This window comes from Cantharellus anzutake, assembly GCF_015039405.1.
Source record: "Cantharellus anzutake strain C23 chromosome Unknown EI90scaffold_71, whole genome shotgun sequence".
NCBI classification, from domain to species: Eukaryota; Fungi; Basidiomycota; class Agaricomycetes; order Cantharellales; family Hydnaceae; genus Cantharellus; species Cantharellus anzutake.
The window spans coordinates 108,144-134,014 of NW_024067021.1; the positions used below are offsets into that span (position 1 = coordinate 108,144).

The 25,871-nt window shown below is 48.5% G+C and overlaps 2 protein-coding genes across 2 annotated transcripts; both read right to left on the minus strand.

Annotated features, from left to right (window-relative positions):
• Positions 1–9,159: 9,159 nt before the first annotated feature.
• On the minus strand, positions 9,160–9,486 carry EI90DRAFT_2936975 (uncharacterized protein; the record flags this gene model as incomplete). Its single annotated transcript, XM_039055173.1, has 1 exon — positions 9,160–9,486. A coding segment is annotated over one exon (327 nt), but the record flags the coding sequence as incomplete, so codon positions are not given.
• On the minus strand, positions 9,479–9,908 carry EI90DRAFT_3130954 (uncharacterized protein; the record flags this gene model as incomplete). The annotated part of the gene is made up of 2 exons (XM_039064352.1): positions 9,479–9,589; positions 9,642–9,908. 2 exons carry the CDS (start codon positions 9,906–9,908, stop codon positions 9,479–9,481), a joined length of 378 nt encoding a protein of 125 aa, XP_038910880.1.
• Positions 9,909–25,871: the final 15,963 nt, after the last annotated feature.

Below are 25,871 nucleotides of genomic sequence, written 5' to 3' on the forward strand. Positions count from 1 at the left end.
CCGAAGGTTAATGGAAGAGTAAGTGGAGGTGGATGAGTTGGGTTGTGGGTTCCGGAGGTCCGGCAAGGTAAGCTCAAGACTATTGCTCAACGGAGCGCATAGGAGAGACAAGTTATGCCATGAGACAACAGAAACACAAGCCAAGTCAGCCAGGGTGGCGTAGAAACGTCATCGGAAGAGAGGAGGACATAGTATCAACCAACGGGATGAGGTCCGGAGGAAGATGGGGCCAGATGGGATGGAAGCGGAGCATGGCTCGCTATCCCGGAGTAGGGTGCTTCAGCATTACTAATGGAATGCCAGGCAGTGGGGAGTGCAACGGAGAATCGGGTGGAAGCGTCTTCCATAGGACAAGGAGTCCAAGTGGAGACTGGGGGGTGATCACGGAATGGCAGACTGGGTTGTTCCGAAGCACAGACTAGGTAACTGCTCTTAAACCCGTCGATCAACGGATCGAAGTTGGGCGAGTCAGTAGGTGTCCCAGAACTTAAGGGACAAGGACCATCTGCAAGTGACGAAGGTTCGTCCAGGTTGATTCAGACCGAAGCGAAGCGGATGGGGTAGGTCGATGGCCTGGGTACTGGTGTGCCAGCAGTGCCTGTCGACGCTTGGATGATGACCAGTGAAGAGCCGGTGCATTGGAAGGTGGGGGAGGTCAAGGATGAGGCGTCCAAGACGGGGGTGTGGAGGTCCGGAAGGACCGAGAGGCAGGGGGAAAACGAGGGGCGAGGTGTGGGAGTGAAGGCGGCTCCCAGGGACCTAAAAGTGGTGTCGGGGCGCATGTCAAACGTGTCCGACAGTGTCGAAGGGTACGGACCAGACTGGTCCATACGATGGAAGGCGGTTCCCATGCGACGCAGCGGGTGGTGTGTACTGCGAAGCGACAAGGGACCGAGGAAGAAGGAAGGTGGGGGTTGGGTGGCTTACCCGAAGCCAAGACAGAGGGTGCGGTCGACTGCGGGAGGTGGAGGCAGTCGGGCGCCAGGTGCTCGATGTCGGAACTAGACAACAGCAATGTGGAGTCCGAAATACTGTTAGAATGGGCGGAAACAGACGACTCCAGAGTGGAATCGGAGACTTAGCGTGGAGGGACCTTGGCCTCAGCGACTCAAGCGGAGCGCTGTGCCATTGCTGTTTGTCCATTTGGTCCTTAATTTCACAGTAGGTGAGCAGGAAGTCTCTAGGGGGCATTTCAGGTCGATTTCGGACTGAGGTTACAAGTTACTAGGTACATTGTATATAAGGAGGGGTCCGGAATCAAAAGGAACAAGGGTAGGACAAAAGAAGACAAAGGGAGATGGAAAGAGGAACAACACCGAGGGTCAAGTGTTTGACTCAATGGTGTTTCCCAAAGGAGGAATGAAGGGCCAAGACCCAAGAAGGAAGGAAGGAGGATGGGAGTCGGGAATGGCTAGCTGACTGAATAGAAAGGAAGCAGCAGCCCAAATAGGAATGAGGGAGAATAGCGGAATTGAAATGGACAATGCAATAGTTGCAAGGTCCGGAGTAAGTCCGGAAAGTCCGAACTCGGAGGTTAAACTCCGGAATATTGGCAAAGGTAATTAAATGGAATGAGCTAACCAATACAATGGGTATAAGCGGAGGTGGGGTCAAAGTCCGAGGTCGGAACTAAGACCGGAGGTTCCGGAGACGAGACGTGAACGGGATACCGGAGCGGAGGTCCGGAGTCAGGAGCATAGGTTTTGCATACTCGTCTGGAAGGTGTTGAGGTTGGGGTTGGACCCGGAATGTTCCGGAGTCGGACCGAAGGTGGTGTCCGAGCCGGAGGTGGGATAACCTCTTGGGAGTCGGCAAGGAGAAGGTGACGGAAGGGAAGTAGGGCTCCGGAAGTCGGAGTTCAGAGTTCCGGGAGCCTGGAGCGGAGGTCGGGATTGTATGGATATGACAGATGGGCCCAATGTCAGTTGTCAATCACAACGACATAAATTATAAAATCAAACCGGCTGTAGCGTGCCAGTTAGAAAACACGGCAGACGAGAAAGTCACCAAAGCCTTGGTGGAATACCTTGGGGAAATACACCAAAGTACCCAAGGAAAATAAGGAGAAAGGGAAGAAGGACTAAAAGTCCATCGAAACCCAGACCCCCCTGTTTGATGCGAAATTCCGCATCTCAAAAGATGCAGGAAAATACCCTGAAAACAGACTGCTCTCCACAAAGAGAATGCTGACAGCTCATATAAAAATAGCAGGCATAAAAGCCTACGTGCTATTTGACAGTGGAGCCGAAATGGATGCTGTAAGGGGGCAGGGGATCTACCACCCTAACGAGAAAGAGAGGGGGCCACAGAGTTGGTAGTGCTCAGGGGAGGTTCGGATGATGAGGAGGGGGGAGGAGAAATGGTCCGGGTGCGCGCAATGTGATAAAAAATGATAAACTCGTAAATCTCACTGATAATCAAACTGATGGGAACTCTGTCCCTGCACTATGTCTTGAGCCTCTTTGGCTTCGTATTCGCCGCTCAGGGCGCTGGTAGCGTCTGCTAGAACTTCATGTCTGTTGGGGAGCACCTCTCTCTGTTGGGGGAGTCCTTGTTTTGTAAATACAGGAAAGAGGGTAACTATAAATATGAAAGAAATACGTGAAAATCCGAATGATCCGACGGGTTTAGGACGGAAACAGATCCACAAGGAACACTTAAGAAAAAAGCAATATCAAAGAAATATTGATGTTGTTATGGAAATAAAGAACCATGGCGATCGCCTCAACCGCTGAACCAAATCCGTCGCTCGTAGCATCGATCGACTCGTGTTGACCCGGGCTTTCCAACGATATTAAATTCATCCGGATCGGTGGAGAATTGATGGAGATATGGAGGAAGCGGTGGAATATGCAGGTGACAGTTGCCCAATTTGGAAACTGATGGTTGTCCGTGGTCAGGAATGGTTTGAAAAAATTGGAAAGAAATATGGGAAATGTGGAAGGAATATGTGGGACAGTGGTAGATGTGTTTCGGGAGTGGGGTACTTGACATGGGTGGTAGAATCGTGATAATCGGCTCATTTGCATGGTACCGGCTGTGCCTGCATACAACGCTATATCGCTGGACTTTGTCCATGCATCCTCCAACTGGAGGACCCAGTCGTCCTTCAAATGGGGACAAAAGGTCAATGGATTGTAGTGGGTAAGCCAGTTGTGTCCTAGGACTAGGGAACATGATCCATCCAGCGATGTGACAAAGAAAGTTGTGGGGGTGATGTTTCTGGAAGCGAAGCAGAGGGGAATATCAACGGCATGGGTTATGATTGAGTTGGTGCTACCATCAAAAAGGCATAGTTGTAGGGGTTTTATCTGATATGTCTTCAAGGCCAACTTCTTTATGAATGTGTTGTCGATGAAGCAGTCCAAAGACCCAGAGTCTATGAGTGTGGGTACGTTCTCATAGGTGCAGAAGAGTTTATTGTGTGTCCTATCAACGGACAGAGGAGAAGAAGAGACAGGAGAAGAGAAAGAAGAGAAATGGAAAGGGGTGGATCGATCTATGGAAGTAGTCGGAGGGGGTGGAGGAGAGAGTGGTACATCAGCAACACTATCTACAACGGGTAGAACATTAACCGAAGGATCAACATTGAGAGGAGAAAATAGACCATTTGAAAGAGAAAAAGAAACAGGAATATGGAGGGAGGATAAGTCGGAGATGGAAGACGCGTTGAAACGCCCTTCTTTGAGCGCATGGAGGGAAGAATCGCAACCCCCGGTCCATGGAGAGTCCACGGGGGTGTGGCTAATTTTTTGCCTCTGCGGAAGCGGATCCTTGCTCCTTGGTCTGGGCTGAATGGGCCTTAGACATGTGAGAAGAAGACTTGGGACAGTCCTTGACCATATGGCCAGACTGACTGCAGAACATGCAAAGTTTCTTGTCGAGATGGCGCTTGCACTCTTGTGGCGTGAGCTTGCCATTGTCTCTGAGTTTTGATGAAAGGTCCGGTTTAGCGGAGCTGGCCTTGGACTTCTTATTGTCCTTTGGAGGCTTGCTACCAGAAGTGGAGTTGAAAGAGGAGGAGGAAGGAATGGGGTCGGAACGAGAAGTGGTGGTGGACTTGTTGAAAACGTTAGAGGAGGGTTTTGCATGACGTGTCACCCCAGATTTACGCTCCCAATAGCATGCATCGAAAGTTTGTGACAAGGTGCGAAGTTCCGAAAGAGTAGAAGGTTTACCTACTCTGGCAATATCGTCCTTGATACGTTCCGGCAATCCATTATAGAAAAAACGACGAAGTGCAGCTTCTCCATAACCATGAAGTTGGGAGGCATGTTGGTTGAACTTGACAATGTACTTATTGATGTGGTGCCCGTCCTTCATGTCCAGGGTCATTAGTTGAACTTTGGCGTCACCCACAGGATCGTGAGGACCGAAGTTGGTTTGAAGGACCCATATGAACCGGCTGGCCCTCCCGATGAGATGGTCAGCAAACCCAAAGACGAGGTTGTCTTCAGGCGCTTAAATTTACAAAGGATGGGTATGATTGACCCATCCAAAAACAACTATGCCCTTAAGTTAGCATTGGCTCAAAGAGCCGACTTGCTCCTCTCTGAGGAGCAAATCGTCACTGAGCTGGTAGATGAACCAGTTCATCAGTTCAAGACTGAGGGGCAGTTGCCTCTCCCAAAGCCGGAGACTGATATAGTCCCAGCAAAAATCACCCACTTATGTTTGATGCAAAGTTTAGACTTTCGTGTGAGGCAGGTAAATACCCTACCGATCAGAGTGCTGACTTACATCGCACCCTGACTGGCCTCATTGAGATCAATGGGACCAAAGCATTCACATTGTTTGATAGTGGGGCAGAAACTGACACATTGTCCCCTGACTTTGTCAGAGCATGTCACATCCCACTCCTTGAGCTTCCCAATCCCCTCATGCTCCAAATGGGCACCAAGGGGAGTAGGTCCTGTATTTACTACAGGACCAATGCTGATCTGACCATACTTGGTCAGAAAAACAAACACTACTTTGATGTCATGAACATCGAATGTTATGATGCCATTCTAGGTGCTCCATGGTTGAACACCTACAAAGCTCTGCTGGACTTCAGCAAGCACACTGTCCATGTGAAGGGTGGTCTTATTCCCACTTTTGATGTTCTTACAGAACGTTCCTTCATGTCAACTGGCCACCAGGCCCATTGAAATTTCACTAGCCTCTCAAAGAGGCCTTCACCCATAAGCAACTGTGTCTGCTTCAACCAACCCACCCAAGGTGTGACTCAATAAGGTGAAGGAGACTTCGCCATCCAATCACTCTAGGGAGGAGCAGGGTCTTCATAGCATATCTGCTATGAAGGCCACGTCCAATGCATCCACAACAGAGACATTAAATTACCTGGCTCACTGGCCTGATCCCCAGTCTGGGAAGTTACCAGACTGTTCTCATCTCAAAGGTTGCCCAATGATGGACAATGGTTTTAGCACCCTCTGCAACTGGTGGAGGTTGCAATTTGAGGATGTCATGGTGCCTGCACCTGAGATCTTACCTCCCTTCCAGGAGGTTAATCACAGGATCAACTTTATCAATCCCAATAAAAGGTCATGAGAGGTGTGCAATGTGCCCCCAATCTCTCGAGCAACAGCTATGAGAGAAAACTCTTCGATACAAGTGTGCAGGCTGGTGGGTTCACCAACCAGCTGTTATGGCATGCCTGTTACTATGTCTCCCAAAGAAGGATGGTTCAATAAGAACCGTTATTGACGTGAGGAATTGTAATGTGAATACAATTCTCAACGTCACACCGATGCCTGACATGTGATCCATTATGGATAGCTTGGCCAGGAATTCATATTGATCAAAGTGATATGACAAATGCTTACTGTCAGGGCACACCCACCTGACCCGGCCCCACCCGGCCCCACTTCACCCGGTACCCCGCCACCCAGTCTTCCCCTACCTCCTCCCCCCCTTCTTCTTTCTTTCTTTCTCCATTCCACTCTCTCTTTACTTATCTCACCTTCTCTTTATTTTCTCTTTATTCTACATGGACGACCTTTCCTTGTATCAATGTACCATTGACCCACCTGCAGCGCACTCACGACACGCCCAGCCCGGGCACCTCGGGCGACCCCCACTATGTCCAGCTCGCGCGTTCACAGCGGACGCCCTCAGGATCCCCCACGGGGACACCCGGGTGACTATGGCTGTATGCGAGGATGACGTGGCACCTGTCATGTGACCTAAGCCGCATGTATATAAACATACCTGAAGTGGGAACCGAAGAAGTAGCCTTCTTCTCACCCTTTTCCACTTCAGTCTAAGTGGCCAGGGACTGCCTCCTGAGCCGGGCCCGCCAGTACGCACGCCCGCTCCACACCCCGTGAGGCTTCTAGTGTCGGGCGTCTCACCAGGGCCTCCTCTACCCCGGACGCGTCCCTGACACTTACGAGCAAAAATTCATGTGGAACCTGAGTGCATTCCATGCACTGCATTTTCCACTCCTTGGGGCATGTACGTTTCAAACATACTCCAACAGGGGGACTGTAATGGTCCCTCCATGTTCCAGCAGACTCTGTCATGGGTCCTCTGGGATAATATTGGGTGGGCTGTTCACACATGGTTTGACAACATTTTTACAGGAACCGATACAGTTTCCGAACACAATGAGAAACTTCAGTGGGTGCACATCCAACTGAAGGCTGAATGGCTATACATTGTCATATCCATCCCTGGCCATCGACTTCCGGTCCCTCCGATCCCTCCGATCCAACTCCGCTCCTCCCTCACTAACCTCGGAGCCCCCGTATCCCGCAATCCTCTTGGCATCCCTCGATGGTCACCACCCCCTCATTTCAATTTATTACCTACGCCTCCCTAAGTACGGAGCCCCGAAGACTTCCGGACAGCTCCGACGTCCGCTAGCGCACCCCCGCCTCCACTGGGCAATACACTCGCCTGCCCTGCAGAGCCCACCTTTGGGCCTATCCCTCCTTTCCGTTTCTGGGTTAACGCCTGCCTTTCTGCTAACCCCGCGAACCGACTCGTCGGTAATATTCAGTCGGCTAATGCTTAAACCCCGTTAGCTCCGCTCCGTTCGGCTCCGCCAATTGCGGACCCGTCCCCGCTGTAACCATATATATATCCCACTTGTACATAGGTTACGCCCCAGTAGAAAAATCAACTAGAGTTACCCCCTAGGTTCTAATTGCCAGTCAGTAAGTTAGGGCACGGACGTGTCACTAGGCACAGCGCTCTTGGCAGAAGTCGCTGAGGCCGAAGCCCTCCGTTACGGAGACATTCCTTCGTCTTGACCCTGGTCTCTGACATACATTAGCCATAAGAAATTTGAACCGTTTTCCCTGGTTCTCGACATTCTGGGGTGCAAGGTTGACGGCCATGGGGTCCACATGGACTCTAATAAAATGGTGAAGCTTCGTGCTTGGCACAAACCTTCAGACCATCAGGAAGTGCTACGCTTCCTAGGCCTAATAGAGTACCTTGCTTGATTCATGCCTAATGTTAGTGCATACACTGGTCCTTTGCAGACCATTTGCACTAACAACCTGCCCTTCTTCTGGTTGCTGCAGCACCAGAAGTGTTTCGATAACATAGAGAATCTTTCAAAGTGGAATAGTATGTTTTCAGATCTTGAATCATTGACCCCAAAGTAACATTGGAATGTGCAGGGAATTGGGCTTTGTAAGAGAAATCAAGCAGTGCACATGTCGCTTTCACAATTCTTGGATTTACACTTTCCTTCCCCTTCTCATATGCTCCTGCGATGATGATGCCTAGATGGCATCATATCCATACATACCCGATCCTGATTTGATTTCCAGACCCTCCACTTCACCACCTCTGAAGTCCTACCCTATCCCTGTCTGCTCTGATATCCACCTTTGGACCTGACATCACTCCTCTCCTTGCTCCTCTCCTCACTCCTCTCCTCACTCCTCTCCTCACTCCTCTCCTCACTCCTCTCCTCACTCCTCTCCTCACTCCTCTCCTCACTCCTCACCTTCCATCCCTCTTCCACCAACCTCTGCCAAGTTACAGCCTTCCACCACCATCCCGTACCCTGTACTCAGACACCACTTGTACCTTCACTCCGAGATTCTGTCATGGTCCTGACCTCGGACTTTGACTCCACTTCAGCTTAAGTCCATTGCATTGGTGACCTCATTCTACATAAACACCATTGCCAATATCCTTTGGACTTCCAACCCCATCTCCATAAGCTTCATAAGCTCTGCCACCTCTGAGCTTCATGGACCAATCTCGGCACTTTTGCCATCTGTGGTATACATTCTGCACTTCTCCCTCATCCCTATTTGGACTACTGCTTCTTCCCATTTAGCCAGTTAGTCATCAATCCCACTTCACCTCATCCTCCTGCCCCTCTGGGCTTTGCCCCCTTACCTCCTCTCAGATGTGCCATAGAGTCTAACCCATGACCCTCGGCACTGCACCACTTCCATTATCCCCTTTGTCTCCATTCAGACACCTTTGTTCCAATCTCAGTCTAAAATACGACCAGAAATGCCCCCTAGAGACTTCCTTCTAGCTATGTCTGAAATTAAGGACCAAATGGACCAACAGCAATGGCACTTGAGTTGCTGAGGCCAAGGTCCCTCCTTGCTAAGTCTCTGGTTCCACTCTGGAATTGTCTGCACTCGCCCCATTCTAACAGATGGCACTGAAGATCCTGATTTTCACAGCCTGACCACTGGGATATTTTTGATATCCCCTGGTGAAATGTATGTTGTCCCTTCCAGTACAGTTGTGCAATGAATCGAGCATCAAGTGAGTCTTTTCCAATCGAATTTTCGATCCATGTCTTTGGATGGTGTTATAAAAATGGGGCCTAATTGGCCCATTTCTGTAGCGTTCAGGTGCAGGAGAGGGCCATGACATCGAAATGGTGTTACAGTTAATATGGCAGAGGTTGTAACAAAGAGGTTTACAGGGACATTGACATTGGGTGTTTTTGGTGATAGTTGTTTGTTGGTTAGGTTGTTATTATTTACATGTCACTATGTATTTGTGAAGGCCATGCAGCAGGTCAAGGCAGACAATGCAGCAAATATCCACTGGAAGACCCTCCCAGCAAAGGTTTTCGATGCCTATGATGCCCATGTCTCATGTTCGACATTCACATGTCCAGTTTCCACCAAGGTCTTTGTGTTGAGCAGTGCACTTTGGATAGCTGTTTCAACAAAGACCAAGGAGATCAAGGACTTCTTCAAGATCCGCAATCCAAGCCATTAGAATTAGGATGCAAGTGCAGGTCATTCCATGCACATCAAGCAGGGGCACCGGTCTGATTATGCAGCCTGTCCGATGATGCTCATGAAGTGGCTTCAGGACAATGCGAAGACATTCATGATACAATATCTTCTGAAGGAGACCAGACATTCCCTTCATCTCATCAGCTAAGTGGCTGTTGTCAAAATGTGTTGCCGCAAATTTGCTAATTGGGAGATTGGCCAAGAGAATCCATGCATGCTTGTTAGGTTTGTTCTGGACAGATTTATGAATATTTCGTACACAGGATGCATCTTTTGGTTAGGTGAGTCTTGTCAGAGCCAAGCATTATCGCAAGGATTGTGGAATCGCTGAGCCCCTGCTCAGAGAGTTTGAACTATTATGAAATGAGGAATCTTTTCCAGACTATACTTGATCTACCTACTAACCTGCTCCTCATTCCAGATCCTACTGGAGCTTAGCTCAGCATAGACTACATTTCTTGTGGGTGCCCCATTTCTGTCAGTCACAAAAATCTCCTCTGGCTCATAATCAATAACCTTCTTATAGTCAGGATTACTGAACAGAAATGCTGAGCATGCAATGATGTCGCAGAAATAGAGCTCATGCTGCTCATCTGGGGCATCCTTTAGCACAACTGTTGCATGCTGGAAAGGTGGCCCCTGAGGTAGCAACACTCGGATTATCATGCACATCTCCCTTGCTGAGAAGAAGGACAGATCAAGGTGGCAAATATGGGATTTCAATGTTAGTTTCTCAATTGCCTTCCTTGATAATTGGTGAACTCACAAATTCCAACTGGAGAAATTTGTTTATTTCAGCTTGAGACAGCTTGCACTTGCAGAGCCATGTCAGGGGACGACTCCTGGGTCCCCATGACCCTCCCCTATGGCCCACAACCTACTGTGGGTAAGGAGATGAGAAGGAAGCTAACTTCTCATCTTCCCACAGTGGCCACAATATCAGCAAAACTTCCGGGGATACCCGGAAGTTTAGGGTGTGTGCCCTGACAAGCCATTGAACTAAGTCCCATTCCGCTTTTGATTTCCATGGGCTGTACGGTTTTGCAGTGTTCCCTGTCTACTCCCAAATAGACCATACTGATGTTGCTCTCTGCTCTGCTCTCGCTGGCACTGCCCTTGGCCCTTCACATTGCCAGAACACACTGAATGACAATGCTGTGCCTTTCCATGCACTAAGCCCACAGAATTGTGGCTGGTGTTCCAGCTCAGCATCTGAACTCATGTCTAGGTTGGATGAGTCAGACATCTCATGTGTGAGTATTGCGGGAATCGTCACTGGCATGGGAGTCTTGCCCATCATCTTGTCTTTCATCAACATTGTTTAGGAAATTGTCATCAGTGCGATTGTCAAGATTGCTAGCAAGGTATACAGTGGGGCCAACCTCATTCTGTTTGCAAGAGTCAAATGATGGTTGGAAGCTGGATGATGGTGTTTGTGAAGTGGTCAGTGGGGGTATCTCAGGAGGAAGGAGTAGGGGCGATGTGATTGTAAGTCAATCTATTCAATCTTTGTTTTAGGCACTCTGGAGAGGCTGAAATGTGAGCTTGAAGTGCTTTATGTGACCAGAAAGCTCAACTGTTACCACAAAATTCACACACCCACTCTGATTTTGATTGGGTGGCATCACCCCAGGACCAAAACCCAGCCCCACAAACCACACCCGCTGTCAGGGCAATAGCCCTGAACCCCACGCCATATGTAATTACAAGATACATATATGTCAGGGCACATACCCTGACTAGCCCGGACCTGCTATGCTTCCTGCATGCATTCCTGTGCCACATGCTCCATGCGCTGCATGATCTGGCCCAGGATCCTGCCCTCATGTGACTTCCGGGTATCCCCGGAAGTTTTTGCCATATTGGGGACACTGTGGGAAAGTGAGAAGTTAACCTTCTTCTCACTTTCTTACCCACAGTAGGTTGTGCCTTAGGATAGGCTGTTTACACACAGGGCTGTGGGCTATAGAGAGAGGGGTCATGGGGACCCGGGGTCTGTCCCCTGACAATATAGTCATGTGGGTAAGCGGTAACTTCTGGTTAACTGCTTACACACACTGTAAAATACACATCTTTGTATCACTTACGGCTCTGTGTGCTGAGCTACCCCACTGAGACCTCACACTTTTTTAAGTGTATGTGTGTTTTACAACACAACCCACCAAATCTATCACATCTTAGCAAATTGACTCGGTAGCGCTGATGGTGCCTAAACATGCCTGCAAGGGCAAGGTCACATCTGGAGCGATGATAAAGAAAAACGAGCAGGTTATGAAGAAACTGCAATCTCCCATCATGGGAGATTCAAACCAACAGCCATCGTCAGACAACAACAAGGATCAACATGATCTGGAGAAAGCTACCACCTCAGGGCTGGTCCCTGAAGGTTTTAAAAACTTACATGGAGTAAGTGCAGGGCCCAATACCCCTAGAACTCCACGCCACATTGATCTCACCCAAGCTGGGGAAGATCTCTCACCACCTCAGGAGGTGATTGACTTGCATGATAAACATGTAAGCACCGAACAATCAGCCTGAAAAGCTGATTGGATAGAGTTGCAGGAAACTCCATGGCACCACTATCCCCTGGAGTCCTCCCCCATGTCCCCAAGTCAAGCCCCAAAGGCAGACAAAAGGAAACAGAGGGAAGAACCTCCGCATTGCTATCTGAAAAACTACTGGACTCATTCCAGGTTCCATCTGAATGGAGGACGGAAAACCAAGACCAACTTCTTCTCAGGCTAAAAGCCCAAGAAGGAGCAAAGAAATGCCCTGAGAGCAGGGTCTCCCAGAGTGCGGAAGCTCCAAAAGAACTTCCACTGTTTACACTACCCCACGCCATGCCAGACAAGGCAAGGTTCTAACCTCAGAGGAGATCTCTGAGATCATGAAGAGGAGGCGAACCGAAATGAGGGAGTTTGCTGAGGAAGCCCTACGGAAAAGTAAGGAAAAACCAGCAAACAGACCCCTCTATGAAAGGGAAGCACCCTCCACAATGGCCTTGCCTAAACAAAGCGAGCGTGGAGCTTTCACTCCAAGAACCCCTTCTGGAACCCCTAGAAGCAGCAATGTCAACTGGGGAGAGTCACTGCTCGCCCAGCCAAATTTCCTCCTGGAAAACCAGGAATCGTGCATAATAAACGCAATAAACTCGATCCGAAAAAAGATCAAGGAAATGAGCCACAATAACACAGCTCATCTAGAGATAACCCCAGAAAGAATGGCCAATGCAATCGACATGTTGACTGACAAAATCAGCAAGCAGATGGACTTGCTGAAGGAAATAAACTTCTCACAAAATAGTGGGCCACAGGCCAGGACAAAACCAGAACTTGTGAAAAATTCATGAAAAGAACAACCAGTGAAAGTACACTGGAGTATCATCAGCAACTCGACAGATGTTAAGGAGATCCTTCTCCCAAGGAAAGGAGAAGACAATGTAATGGGCCCATCCAACTAGACTCAAGACAGGAAGGAGGGGGGATAGGAACCTCACTGAGGGTCAGGTCTGAATTGGTATATTGGTCCAGTCGAGTCTGGTGCTGATAACTCTCTAGCTACTATACAGCGGGTCCCGGAAGAGTCCGATAGATAAATAAGGAAAGAGTATCACATGACAATAAGAAAACGGAAACATCGGGCTCTAGACACCAGAAATGATATCAGAAAATTAGGGAACATAGGAAATATGTGTAAGGAGTGTGAGTGGATATGGGCTACATGTGATGGATGTGAGGTGCTTGCTGAGGGTAGTAGAATTGTGGGATTTGGCTCGTTTAGGGTGCACTGGCAAATCCCTGTTACAACAATGCCGAAAGAAGGCACCATTCAGAAATCAGGAGGAGAATTGGCACGTACCAAAGGTTCAGCCAAACATCCACCTTCGACGAACCTCTTGAACAGAGAGGTAACACAACGACTCTCTCTCAAAACAATGAGAGAATCCAGATACAACTTCAGGCAAGATTTCCCAAAACTAAAGAAACACTGTGAGGGAAAATTCCCTCCAATGAAAACCCCCCAAAGGAGAGACCCCCATTGGATGGCGACCCTGCGAAGGCAGGGGAGCAAGAGGAGTACCTGGAGAAATGGTATGAAAAGGCCATAAGAATGGCCAAAGTAAGAATACTCACTCCCTACCCAGAGGGAGTGAAGCCTGAAGCTCTAAAAAATGGGCTGGCTTTCCCTGACAAGAAATGGTCAGGGGAGAATGACATGGAATTGTTCTGGCAGTGGTTCACAGAACTACTGGGATTCCTCGCCTCATGAGGATGCAAAGGTCCCCAATTCAACAAAGTCCATCTGGACTGCTTGATTCATGGATTAGGGGGACCCACGTTCGACCTCGGAATAAGACTCCAAGACGAAACTCTCCTCACAGGAGACAAGGGCATGTTCCTTGAAGTTCTCAACATACTGATGAGAACCTTCATAAAAGCCTCTGCCATGTTGAACACGACAAAGAAGTACTGCAACGTCAAATACAAAGCAGAAAAAGGCCTAAAACAGTTCTACTTAGAACTGTCTAAAGCAGTGTCCCAGATGGTGACGCTGCCAGACCAGGCATCCTTCAATGCTAGGTTTCTAAACTACATTCCCCTCGAATGGAAGAGGGAAATGATTGCTCATGACAGAATCAGAGCAGACTTCTCCTCAAATGAGGAGATGTTAAAAGCAATATCTTGTGTAGACGAGATAATCGATGGGCTGAAGATGTCTTCAGCCTACAAATCAGGATATTATACCCAAACAACCACCACAGCAACTATGGGCCATGGCAGAGCCCTCCCATCAGGAAAGAAGGCTGAAGTGTTATAGAAATGGATCTAGAATCTTATGGTCCGTGACTATAGCAAGCAGACTTTGGGATTCCATCACCTTATTTCACTGTCAAACCCCATGCCAAGCTTTCCCACTGGGTTTTGGTGCTGGCTGGGGGATTTGTTGAGTTTCAAGGGATTTCCCTTGACCATTGTAATATTTATATTAGATAGTTATGAGTCATATGACATGTAAGGCAGTTGCCAGAATTGTTCCTTCTTTATCTAATACATAACCCACAAAACCTTGTACTGCGATTGTAACTGCCACACCATTGTGCCACCACTGTAAGCCTTCTCTGTAACATCTGACTTGGTCCATATCGATGTCTACATCGGTATTCTTACAATCTGTGAGAAAACCTCAATGGCCTGGTGAGTGCTCAGACACTGGACCTCACTCTTCCCGCTCCCACCCCCCACTGGGTGGTTGAGCTCCCATTCCTATCCTTCCTGTAGTACCCTACTGGGTCCTATGACCCTTCCTCCCTTCTTGGGAGGGAGAAGTGACTCAGGCAGTCCCAGGATGCCTGGCCACATACCTGCAGGCCCAAATTCCCATGGTCACTCACTACCATGCACTGGTCAACCAACCTGCCTGTCCCAACAAATCCCGCTACCAGTACGCTCCCTTGAGCGCCAAGTAACCAATAGACAACCACTGGGCTACTCCCTCAAGGAGTGCCAACTACCCATGCTACCGGTATGCTCACATGAGCGCCAAGTCACCGCTAGCCAACTGTTAGATGGCTCCCTCAAGGAGCCCCCATTATACCTGCTGCCGGTATGCTCCTTGGAGCGCCAAGTTGCCGCTAGCCAACTGTTAGGTGGCTCCCTCAAGGAGCCCCCATATACCCGCTGCCGGTACGCTCCTTGGAGTGCCAAGTTACTGTTAGTACACCCGGCCTCAGGTCTCCTCCTGCTCTCCCTTCAACAGCTATGCAGCCACCTCTGTCCGTGAGCAGAATGGCTCAGGTTGGGTTCCCTGGAACCCATTCCTGTAACATGAAGAGCTGAAATCCAGATGGAAAGAGGATATATCCTCAAAGAATTCGAGGAAAACTGACCAAAAGTCAGTCCCAATTTGCGGCAAATGCGGCAAAATAGGGCAAACGAAAGATTGCCCAAAACATAATGCAACAAGCGATGAAAAACCAAGGTGCATAGCTGCCATGGAGATCACGAACGCATCAGAAGGAGAGTTGGAAGACTCATCAGACGAAAAACCAGAGAACAACTCTGGGGACTCCGGAGCATCAAGCTTCGAAGTAGAGGACCCATACAAGGGACCTCAATACTCACCCAACTCAGAGGGTGAGGAAGTCAACATTGAGACCATAAGGATGGGCTCAATGTCAGTCGTCGATCACAACGACATAAATTATAGAATCAAACTCGCTGTAGCGTGCCAGTTAGAAAATGGCAGATGAGAAAGTTGCCGAAGCCTTGGTGGAAGCACCAAGAAAAGATGCCTTGGGGAAATACACCAAAGTACCCAAGGAAAACAAGGAGAAAGGGAAGAAGGACCAAAAGCTCAGACCCCCTTGTTTGATGTGAAATTCCGCATCTCAAAAGATGCAGGAAAATACCCTGCAAACAGACCGCTCTCAACAAAGAGAACACTGATGGCTGATATACAAATAGCAGGCATAAAAGCCTACGTGCTAGATGTCCTGCAGCACTGCAGGAAGCACTAGCGACCAAAATAGATCGCTATGTAAAAGCAGGATGGTGGTATCCCATGAGCAGCGAGCAAGCATGCCTGCTACTGTGTATCTGCAAAGCAGATGGATCTTTGCACACAGTAATTGATGCAAGGAATCGTAATTCAAACATGATTCTCGATGTCACACCAATGCTAGACATGCGACTGATCCAAGAATCAGTTGCCAGAGCAACATACCGATCCAAGATCGATATGTCGGACACGTATGACCAAATATGTGTGGATCCAGATGACGTCCATAGGATGACGTTCTCTATGCCCCACAGGACATACAACTCAAACACGATGCAACAAGGAGACTGCAACACTCCCTGTACTTTCCAGTGTGCATTGACCTGGGAACTACAAGGAGAAGTAGGCAGATGCCTACATGTCTGGTTCGACAATATATTCACCAGCACAAGCTCGGTGGAGAACCACAATAAAGCATTATTGTGGTTGTTCACTTGCCTCAAAGGGGCGAAGTTTTATATAAGCTGGAAAAAATTCCAGCCATTCGCTCCAATCCTAGACGTTCTAGGAAGCCACATGGATGAACAAGGCATCCATGCTCAAGCAGATAAAATGGAAAAAATCCGCAACTGGTGAGAGCCAGTGGACCACACAGGAGTCCTAAGATTCCTGGGAATGGTAGAATATCTATCGATATTCATGCCAAACATCAGTGGCTACACAGGGCTTCGGCCTCAGTGACTCAAGCCAGGAGCACTGTGCCAAGTTACACATCCATTCCCTAATTTACTTATTGGCAACTCTAGTCGATTTTATTACTGAGGTGTAACCTATGTACAAGTTGAGTATATATAGTTACAGCGAGGGCAGGCCCGTAAAATGGTGGGGCCGAGCAGAGTGGAGCTAATGGAGTTAAACATTAGCCGATTGAATATTACCAACAAGTCGGGTTATGGGGTTAGCGGAATGGCAGGCGATAACCCAGAAATGGAAAGGAGGGATAGGCCTGAAGGTGGGCTTGCAGGGCAAGCGAGTGAATTGCCCAGCAGAGGCAGGAGTGTGCTAGCGGATGTTGGAGCTGTCCAGAAGCCTTTGGGGCTCCGTACTTAGGGAGGCGTAGGTAATATATTGAAAAGAGGGGGTGGTGACCATCAAGGGAAGCGGAGGTGATTGTGGAATATGGGAGCTCTGAGGTTAGTGAAGAAGGAGCAGAGGTAGTCCAGAGAGATCGGAGGTAGTGGAAGTCGATGGCCGTGGATGGATATGACAGGTGGACACCACTCCACCAGAAATGCTTTGACGAGATTAAACATCTCGCATGCAGGGCTCCGATTCTGAAGCCTGTCCAGTAGAATCCACTGGAAAGCCTCTCGGAAGAAGAGAGGAGCAAACTCCACATCTGCATCATAACAGATGCATGCCCAGCAGGCATGGGTGCACTAATTGGACAAGGCGAAAAGTGGCAGACCTGCCACCCAGCCGCATTCATGTCCAAGAAGTTCACCAACACACAACATAGGTACTTCGCCTACAAGCTCGAGGCACTGGGTGTCCTCAAGGCACTCATGAGATGGCAAGATGATCTCATGGGAGGCTGTGAATTCACAGTAATCACAGATCACAAAGCTTTGGAATATTTCAAAGCGAAAAACCACAACTCAGGTAGACACCTGGGATGGCAAGCCTTCTTCGCAAGTTTTAATTGCAAACTAAAATACGTGGAAGGCCACAAGAACAAAGTGGCAGATGCACTTTCATGGTACTACAACTTGTCAACTGACGAGGATCTGCATTTCAATGACTATGTGTCAGTGGATATCCATCTGGATAAAAATGCAGAAGATATTATCCCTGACAGAGTCAAGGAATATGAAGAACTGCTGCTAAGCAGTACTCTGAGTAAAAACTCACAGAAAAAGAGACTTGCAGCAATATGCATGAGAAATACCCTAGAGGAAGCTCTAGGGGGGAGCACCCAAAACCTGGAAGAAATCATAATTCCAGAAGAGAACCTTTGAAACCAATTTGAAGGAAAAGACCTCATTGAGGCAATAAACTCTGGATACATGCAAAGCCAGATCCACCCGGAAATCCTAGAGAACCCAGGGAATTTCAAAAACTTCTCCACAAAAGATGGGCTGACAACCCGACTTGGAGAAGGAGGGATGACCCAAATAGTAGTCCCAAAAGGAAACTACAAAAGGAAGTTCATTTGAGGAATAATCCTCAAAAACATTCACAAAACACTTGGACACCTAGGATCCAAGAAAACAGTGGAAACCCTCCATCGACACTTCTGGTGGAAGTCAATGAGGAAGGACACCCACAAGTTCTGCAGGTCTTGCGGAACTTGTCACACAATGAAGAAAAGCACCAGGAGAAATCCCAGACTACTTCACCCACTCCTGACCCCGGAAACACCATGGTCATCAATAGCCATGGACTTCAGAGGTCCATTCCCAACAAGCTTGGGATATGATTACCTCTGGGTAATCATCTGCAGGTTGACGTCCAACATCCACCTGATTCCAATAAAAACAACAACAAATGCATTAGAACTAGTGTTCATATTCCTTTGTGAAGTTGTAAGACTTCATGGTCTACCACACTCGATCATATCAGATCGAGATTTGAATTCATGTCAAAATGTTGGCATGAACTACACCGAATACTTGGTGTGCAGTTGAAATTCACAACTGCATTCCATCCGCAAGGTGACAGCCAAACGGAAAGAATGATACAAAAAGTAGTAAAGATACTATGTGCGATGGTCAGACCAGATCAACGTGACTGGGCAGCGAAGCTGTCGATGGCAGAATTCGCAATCAATGCAAGCTCATACACATCGACAGGATTTGCCCTGTTTGAATCAATCTATGGCCACATGCCAAAGATGTGCCTAACAGCACCACCCTTGGACTACCCAGGAGTGAACGACTTCACCCAAAAGGCAAAGGAAAACCTCATGGCAGCACATGACATGATAATACACAATCACACTGCTCAAACAATCCAGGTGAATAAGAAAAGACACCCGGACCCGCCTTCGAGAAAAGGTGAGCTTGCATACTTATCCATGGATAAGTTGAACCTACCCAAAGGGAGGGCAGGCAAACTAAAGCCCCTGTACATAGGGCCTTATGAAATTCTGGAAACATTTCCAGAGATGTCAAACTACGTCCTCAAGTTGCCACCACAACTTGAACAATGTGGAATCCACCCAAGATTCCACATATCCCAGCTTGCACCTCACAAGCCGAATGACCAAGAAATCTTCCCAAATAGGGAAGTAAACATATTTTATGATTTCAGGGAAGACCCTGATCGTGAAGCAGTAGTTTGTGAAATCTTAAACCATGCATGGGTTCATGATGAACTCTGGTTTAAGGTTAAATGGGAGTGTCAGGGCATGCCTGACATGCCCCGCCCAACCCCCGCTCTGCTTCCCTGCTCCGCACCACTTCTCCCTCCTCTTCCTCTTCCTTCCTCCTTTCTTCCTTTCTTTCTTTCTCTCTCTCTTACATGGACCACCTGTCGCGCTGTTCAATGTATCACTGGCGCACATGCCCATTTCCCCTCCTGTTCCTGATATTGCTGCCACCGCTGCTGCACTTGCCCCGCACACACAGCAGGCCCTCTCGGGATCTCCTGCAGAGGCACCCGGAGAGCCGTGGCTGTGTGTGAGGGTGATGTGGCGTGCCCCACGTGATCGATCCCGCATGTATATAATAACAGCTGGAGTGGGAACCAAAGAAGTAGCCTTCTTCTCACATTCCCACTTCAGGCAAGTAGTGTAGCCTTTCCTTTTAATGATAACTCACATTCCCACTCCAGACTAAGTGGTCGGGGACGCTCACCCCACAACAGGATCGCCGCTATGCACAGCTGCTATTTGTCCCACCACCGCTTTCGGAGCCATCCCCAACAGGGAGCTAGGGGACATCACATGGGAACCCCTAGGAAATTGCAATGACCTCATCCACCTGGACGAGTACCTTGCATTACAAAATGTGAGGGAACCAGAAAATCTCCCTATCAAAGAAGATAGGGAACTCTTGGCATCACTACACCCCCAAAAACAGAGGCAGAAGAAGTGAAGCCAAAGGGTGATTGCCCACAGCCAAGAGCATGGGAAAATTCTGGGCGAGCAATCGCCCAGACAGCCACACCATGTGCTAGACATCACATGGACTAGGAGTAACCTACCTAGATCACGTGAACCACAGGCTCATGTGTAAAACCACACACACTTGCAGCAAATCCCATGCATGCAAGAACCTAAACCCCTCCCACCACCATGAGAAACAAAACAATGAAAATGTTGTTCTCTGGGGGAGGCGACCCTCGATTTGGTCCAAACAAGCCACTGGACATCGAGATATGACAACATGGGGAGCAAGGCTCCCCGGAACAACAACAACATGAGGCGCAGATAAGTGCCATGGACTACACGATGCACACAGCACAAATGAGTGCCACAAACCACCAACCATCTGTGATGCCAACAGGCACCACATACCCCCAGCCTCCTCAAAGGGGCTTCCAACCATATGTGGTGCAAACTGCACCAATGGCGCAACAAGCACCATTCCAGGGGCAGCATTTGCTGCTGCAGCCCCAGGCATACTCCCCAGGGAACTTCCCTAGCCAAATCACCCCCTGGATCAGCCAATTTGGCCCAGGTCCAACAACACCTCACCCAAATGCAGGCTGGGAATCAGCTATTGCATCAGCGGTAGCTGCTCAGACAGGTCAACTCCATCAGGAGCTGAAAGAGATGAAGTCCCTTGTAGGAGGGAGACAAGGGAGTGACAGTGGCTCCTCGTCCAGGCCATCTAAACAGGCATGGTCTGACAACTCAAGGGTGTCAGATGATGCCTGCAATAATTGTGCCCATTGGAGGTGTGAGTACAATAGAGCACAAAGAGATGCCGAGGGCATCTTCACCTCTCTGAAAGACACAGAAAGAGAAGTCGATCTCCAAAAGAGGGAGATCAAATTACTAAAACATGAGCTCAAAGAGGCATGCGCACTGGCAGACCTCGCTGCCAAACCCATCATGATGGGGGCCTCCCAGGTCAAGGGGAGGGGATACAGTGCGGGGCATCGACTATCCCTCCACCCTGTGGGCAGGCGACCCTGTCCGGGTTGCATAAGGGCCCACCCTCAGAAGGGCAAACCCATGTTGAGGGGAACAGGGAGAGCGGTAGGCAACCGATGGCAGACCCCAAAATGGGGACCACTGCCAGAGGCGGCAGGCTGCTGAGTACCTCAGCACCCTATGGGCAAGCTACCCTGCAGGGAAGTGTCCACATGTTATATGAGACTGCCAAACTCAACGAGTTCGGTAAAGTCAAAGTTCCAGTCGATGTAATAATCGACCCCAACTTCCCCATGAGGAGAATAGCAGGTTCAGAAGCGGTGCACGATGCCGCATACGCTTGGTGGACAAGCATGAGTGGAAAAGAATTCATACACTGGTATGAACAGGCCGAAGACTCCCAAGTATTGCAAGACTTGTGGAGGGGTACAATTCCCTGGAGAACAAGGGAAAAATCTCCTGGGAAAGTCTAGGCAAAGCTCCCTATATAAAGTCCCAGTTCAAGCCACTCAGGACTCCTGAAGAATGCACTGCAAGAACTGTGGAGTGGGAAGCGAAAGCTTCCAAATACCGGGAAAGAGATGCAAGTCTCCATGCTGGACAAACAGGCCAGAGACCACCCTTCCCCATGGGAAGAACAGTAGACCTACCATACTCTACACCTGAGCCAAGTAGCTCAGGAATGCAACAACCTGCTCCCACCCAGGGAGTGCTCACTTCGTCGAGCCCACAGCTCAACAATGTAGCCCAGGCTACGTCATCACATCCGATGCAGCAATCAGATGTCCAGATGAACAACCTGGAGGAAAACCCTCCTCCAGGGCAATAACTCTACTGAGGAAAGGGAAAGTGACATGGTAATACACCATTGAGGTGCCTGTGAAAACACCTTCCCCCAACTCAAGGCCCTGCACACAATATTGTATGTGAGGAACCGCAAGTAACAATTGTGGAAATCTCTACTTCGTCGAAAACCCACATCCACCACCCCTTGTGTGTAAACACCATTTACACACAAATCCTCACAGAACAAGTGAGGAGGAACACCAAAGACATACAATCTTTGGGTTGAAATTCATTGAAAAACTCCTTCTCTTCATCACTTTCCCCTCTGTGATAACCATGTATCGATCTAGCGTCCGATTCTGGCCAAAGTGGCCTGAAAGCAGATGATCGTGTTTGTTATGCAAGATCTGAAGTCGGAGATCATTCAGGTTGGGGACATAGATGCGGTGATCCAGCCTCAACAGGCCTTCAGCATCCAATGAGAATTAGGAGGTATGGGGGAGGAGAGATGTGATGATACAAAAGTATCCAAGGGAAGTGTGGAGATGATGTCCATGTGCAGTGTTTCTGTATCGACCATGGAACTAGCTTCAATAATAGAAGCAGCCAGATAGGTGGCTCGCAGGGATGATGCGAGAAATTCCGATGAAAAAATGGGCCTGAAGTTCTGTGGATTGATGGAAGCATAGTCCATATCCCCTTCTTTGGGATAGATGTCCCAATGTCTAGTCAACACATCAGGTTTGGCACCGAGTTTTCCAGGGTGGAAGTGGACTATCATGTTGAATTGTGATAGAAACTCAGACCAACAGGCTTGATGCTGCAGCAGGAGCTTCGTAGTGGACAAGTATTCGAGGTTCTTGTGATCAGTGACGATGTCGATTGGATCTCCGGATCCTTCTCAATAATGATGCCAGCCCTTAAATGCCTCATGTATAGCAAGGAGCTCCTTATCGTGGGTGTCATAATTCAACTCCAGCGGAGACAATGTATGCAAGTGAAAAGCAACAGGGCATATCTCACCATCAGAACAATGGATGGAGAGGATCCCTGATACTGCATAGTCAGAAGCGTCTGTCTCCACAATAAGCAGAGCGTCAGGCACCCGATGGGGGCAGAAGTGAAGGCATCTTTAAGAAGATGGAAAGCAGAGCGACATTCGTCGGAGAAGAGCCAAGGAGTATCAGTATCCTTATGCATGAGCCACATCAAGGGTACTACAATGTCAGAATACTTGTGGATGAAACGCTGGTAGAAGTTTGCAAAGCTGAGGAATGACTGGACATCCTTAACATTACAGGGCTCAGGCCAGTCCTGAACAGCCTTAACCTTCTCCACAGACATGGTGAGTCCAGCTGGAGATAAGCAGTAGCCATGATACTCCATAGTATCGGTGTGGAATTCGCATTTCTTCGGATAGGCATGAAGGCTGTTAGCACGGAGTCTCCGGAGAACCTCACGGACATGCTCCTGGTGAACAGTAACTTGCAAAAAGTGTAATGGTGGTTCATGAACTGTCATGGAAGTCATGACATTTCATGAATGGTCACCAAACTTCATGAAGCAGCATGAAGTGTCATACACAGTCATGCTGGTTCATGATTGCTCATGACTTAAGTGGTTCTTCCAGGCAGGTGTTGAGTGGTTACATGCCTGTCTATGAAGTGTCATGAACCTTCATGGGGCTTCATAAAGGATCATGGACCCTCATGGACCCTCATGGACCTTCATGAATCACTATGAGTCTTCCCAAGAATCATTGTGATTGATCATAAATTAGGATTCTTGGTACAATTGGGGGCATAATGGGTAATTACATGTTACCCTTAAGTTGAAAGTGATATGAAAGCATCACATAAGAAAGTCATGAATTCCATCTGTCAGAGTGTGCATGTGCAGAGGTATGGGTGGAAGCAAGTGGTGTGTCTGGAAGTGCTGTTCAGTTTTGGCGGAATGGGATTGCAGCCTCAGCAACTCAAGGGGAGTGCTGTGCCTGGAGCTTGACATCTGGGGGAGTTCCCTTATTTGTGGACCAGAGACTTACAGTGGACTTTGAGGATGGAGCAGGCCTGTTGGAGATAGGGCAAAACTCAGTGGGGACTGTCAGGGTTCAGCACCCTGCCCTAGGGTGCCCCAGACTCCCCAACCACTCCCTTCCTCCCATTCCTTCATTGTTGCCCTGTTGTTGCTTCTGTGTGTTGTGTATCCATGCACATGGGTAGTGTGGGAACTTTCTGAGCAAGCAGCTTGCCCAGAATCTTCCCACACTCTGGGCACTGCCACCTGGATGTTCCCTCTGGGTCATATTATACAACTCTAGGAACTGTATAGTTGTGGGCATGTGACCCATCCCTTTATATAGTGACCATGTGGGGAGATGAGACCTTTACCCTTCTTCCCATCTCATGCCCCACATAGGCAAGTGTACATATTTCATCTCTTTTACTATACATCTCATGCCCTACATAGTGTGAGGAGGTCAGGGAGCCCCCAAGTCCAAGGCCAAGCCCTGACAGGGACAGACTCAGAGGGGGGGAAGCCCCCTTCTCGCAGAAGTTGAGACTCTGTCCAAACAGGGGGGGTTGCTCTAGTTGATTTCAGACTAAGGTCCCTGAATATATTTACAAGGTATAAATAATGGAGAGAAATCATGGGAAGGGCCAGTTGGCCCAGTGCAGAAATGAGTGGGGATTGTTAAATTGAATCAAGGACAAGAACCCAGGTAATGGGAAGTGAAAAATGAATAAGTAAACAAATCAAGTGCCAATATTGGTGAGTAAAGTGAATAGATAAATGTATTAGGTACTTACACCAGGTTCCCCCCACTACACCTGAAATACAGGATAGCCTAGAGCATGTGGCACAATGCTCCCACTGAGTCATTGGGACCAACATCCCAACCCCCTGACACCTGGCAATGGAGTAACCTATCAGCTAAGTGATCACTCACAATGCCATACTCCACTCCACTTCCCATGAATACCCTTGAACACTGTTTCTGACACCAAGCAGCAAAGGTGGCTGGAGGAAAAGTGGAGTTCAGGGCAGTGCCAACACAAGTCCATGAGTTGGAGGTTGATCAGTCAGTGCTGAAGGTCTGTCACATAAGTGCTTGTGACATCTCATGCATATTCATGCATGCTGATGACTCATCATACATGTTCATGGAGCATTAGGAATGTCCATGATGCATCATGGGACATTATAGCATTTTACATGATGGGGAAAGGTCAAAATAAACATATGACACTCCATGACAATGACCTTTCATGACCTGTCATGAAAGGTCATGAAGGTTCAGGAACACTCATGAATATCATGACCATTCATGAACCTCCATGAGGCATCATGTCATATTGTGTCACCAGCAGTCATGAACCTTGTCAGCACATGATGGTTCATGACGGTTCATGAAATTTGGTGACAGTTCATGACAATTTGTCATGAACTGTCATGAAATCCAAAATTTTCAAGGTAAAAAATGTCTGATTCAATTCAATTGTCATGACATGTCATGAGGGGTCATGAAATTTTGTGACATGTCATGACTCCTCATGATTTCATGATGCAGGATTACACTTTTGGAGAGTACCTCCTGGTGAGAAGCATCGTCCTCAGAATAAGTGAAGATATCATCCAGATACACAACCACAGAAACATCCAAGAGGTCAGCGAAGATCGTGTTGATGAATCGTTGGAAAGCTGCAGGGGCATTAGTCAGACCAAACGGCATGACTAGCCATTCGTAGGATCCATAGCAGGTGCGAAAAGAAGTCTTCCACTCGTTGCCCACAGTAATATGGACCAAGTGGGACACATGGTGGAGGTCGAGCTTAGTGTAGACTTTGGCATGGCTAGGAGCGGTGAGGAGGTCTGATATGCGGGGGAGTGGATAACGATCCTTCTTTGTGATCTTGTTCAGCCCTCGGAAGTCGATGCAGAGGCAGAGTGAACCATCCTTCTTGTGGACAAAGAGAACTGGTGCTGCATGGGGGGATGTAGTGGGGTGGATGAAACTGGAAGCCAAGTGTTCCTCCAAGAACATGTGAAGAGCTTCAAGTTCCAAGGGAGAGAGGGAGTAAAGGGTTCCTAGGGGTGGTGATGTGCCTTCCACCAGGTCGATCTTCAAGTCGTATTCATGATGCAGCGCTAATATGGAGGCTTTTGCTCTTGCTAAACACATCCACAAAATCATGGTACTGCTCTGGAACGGCCGAAAGGTCAACAGCTTCGGAGGCTGAAGAAGCAGC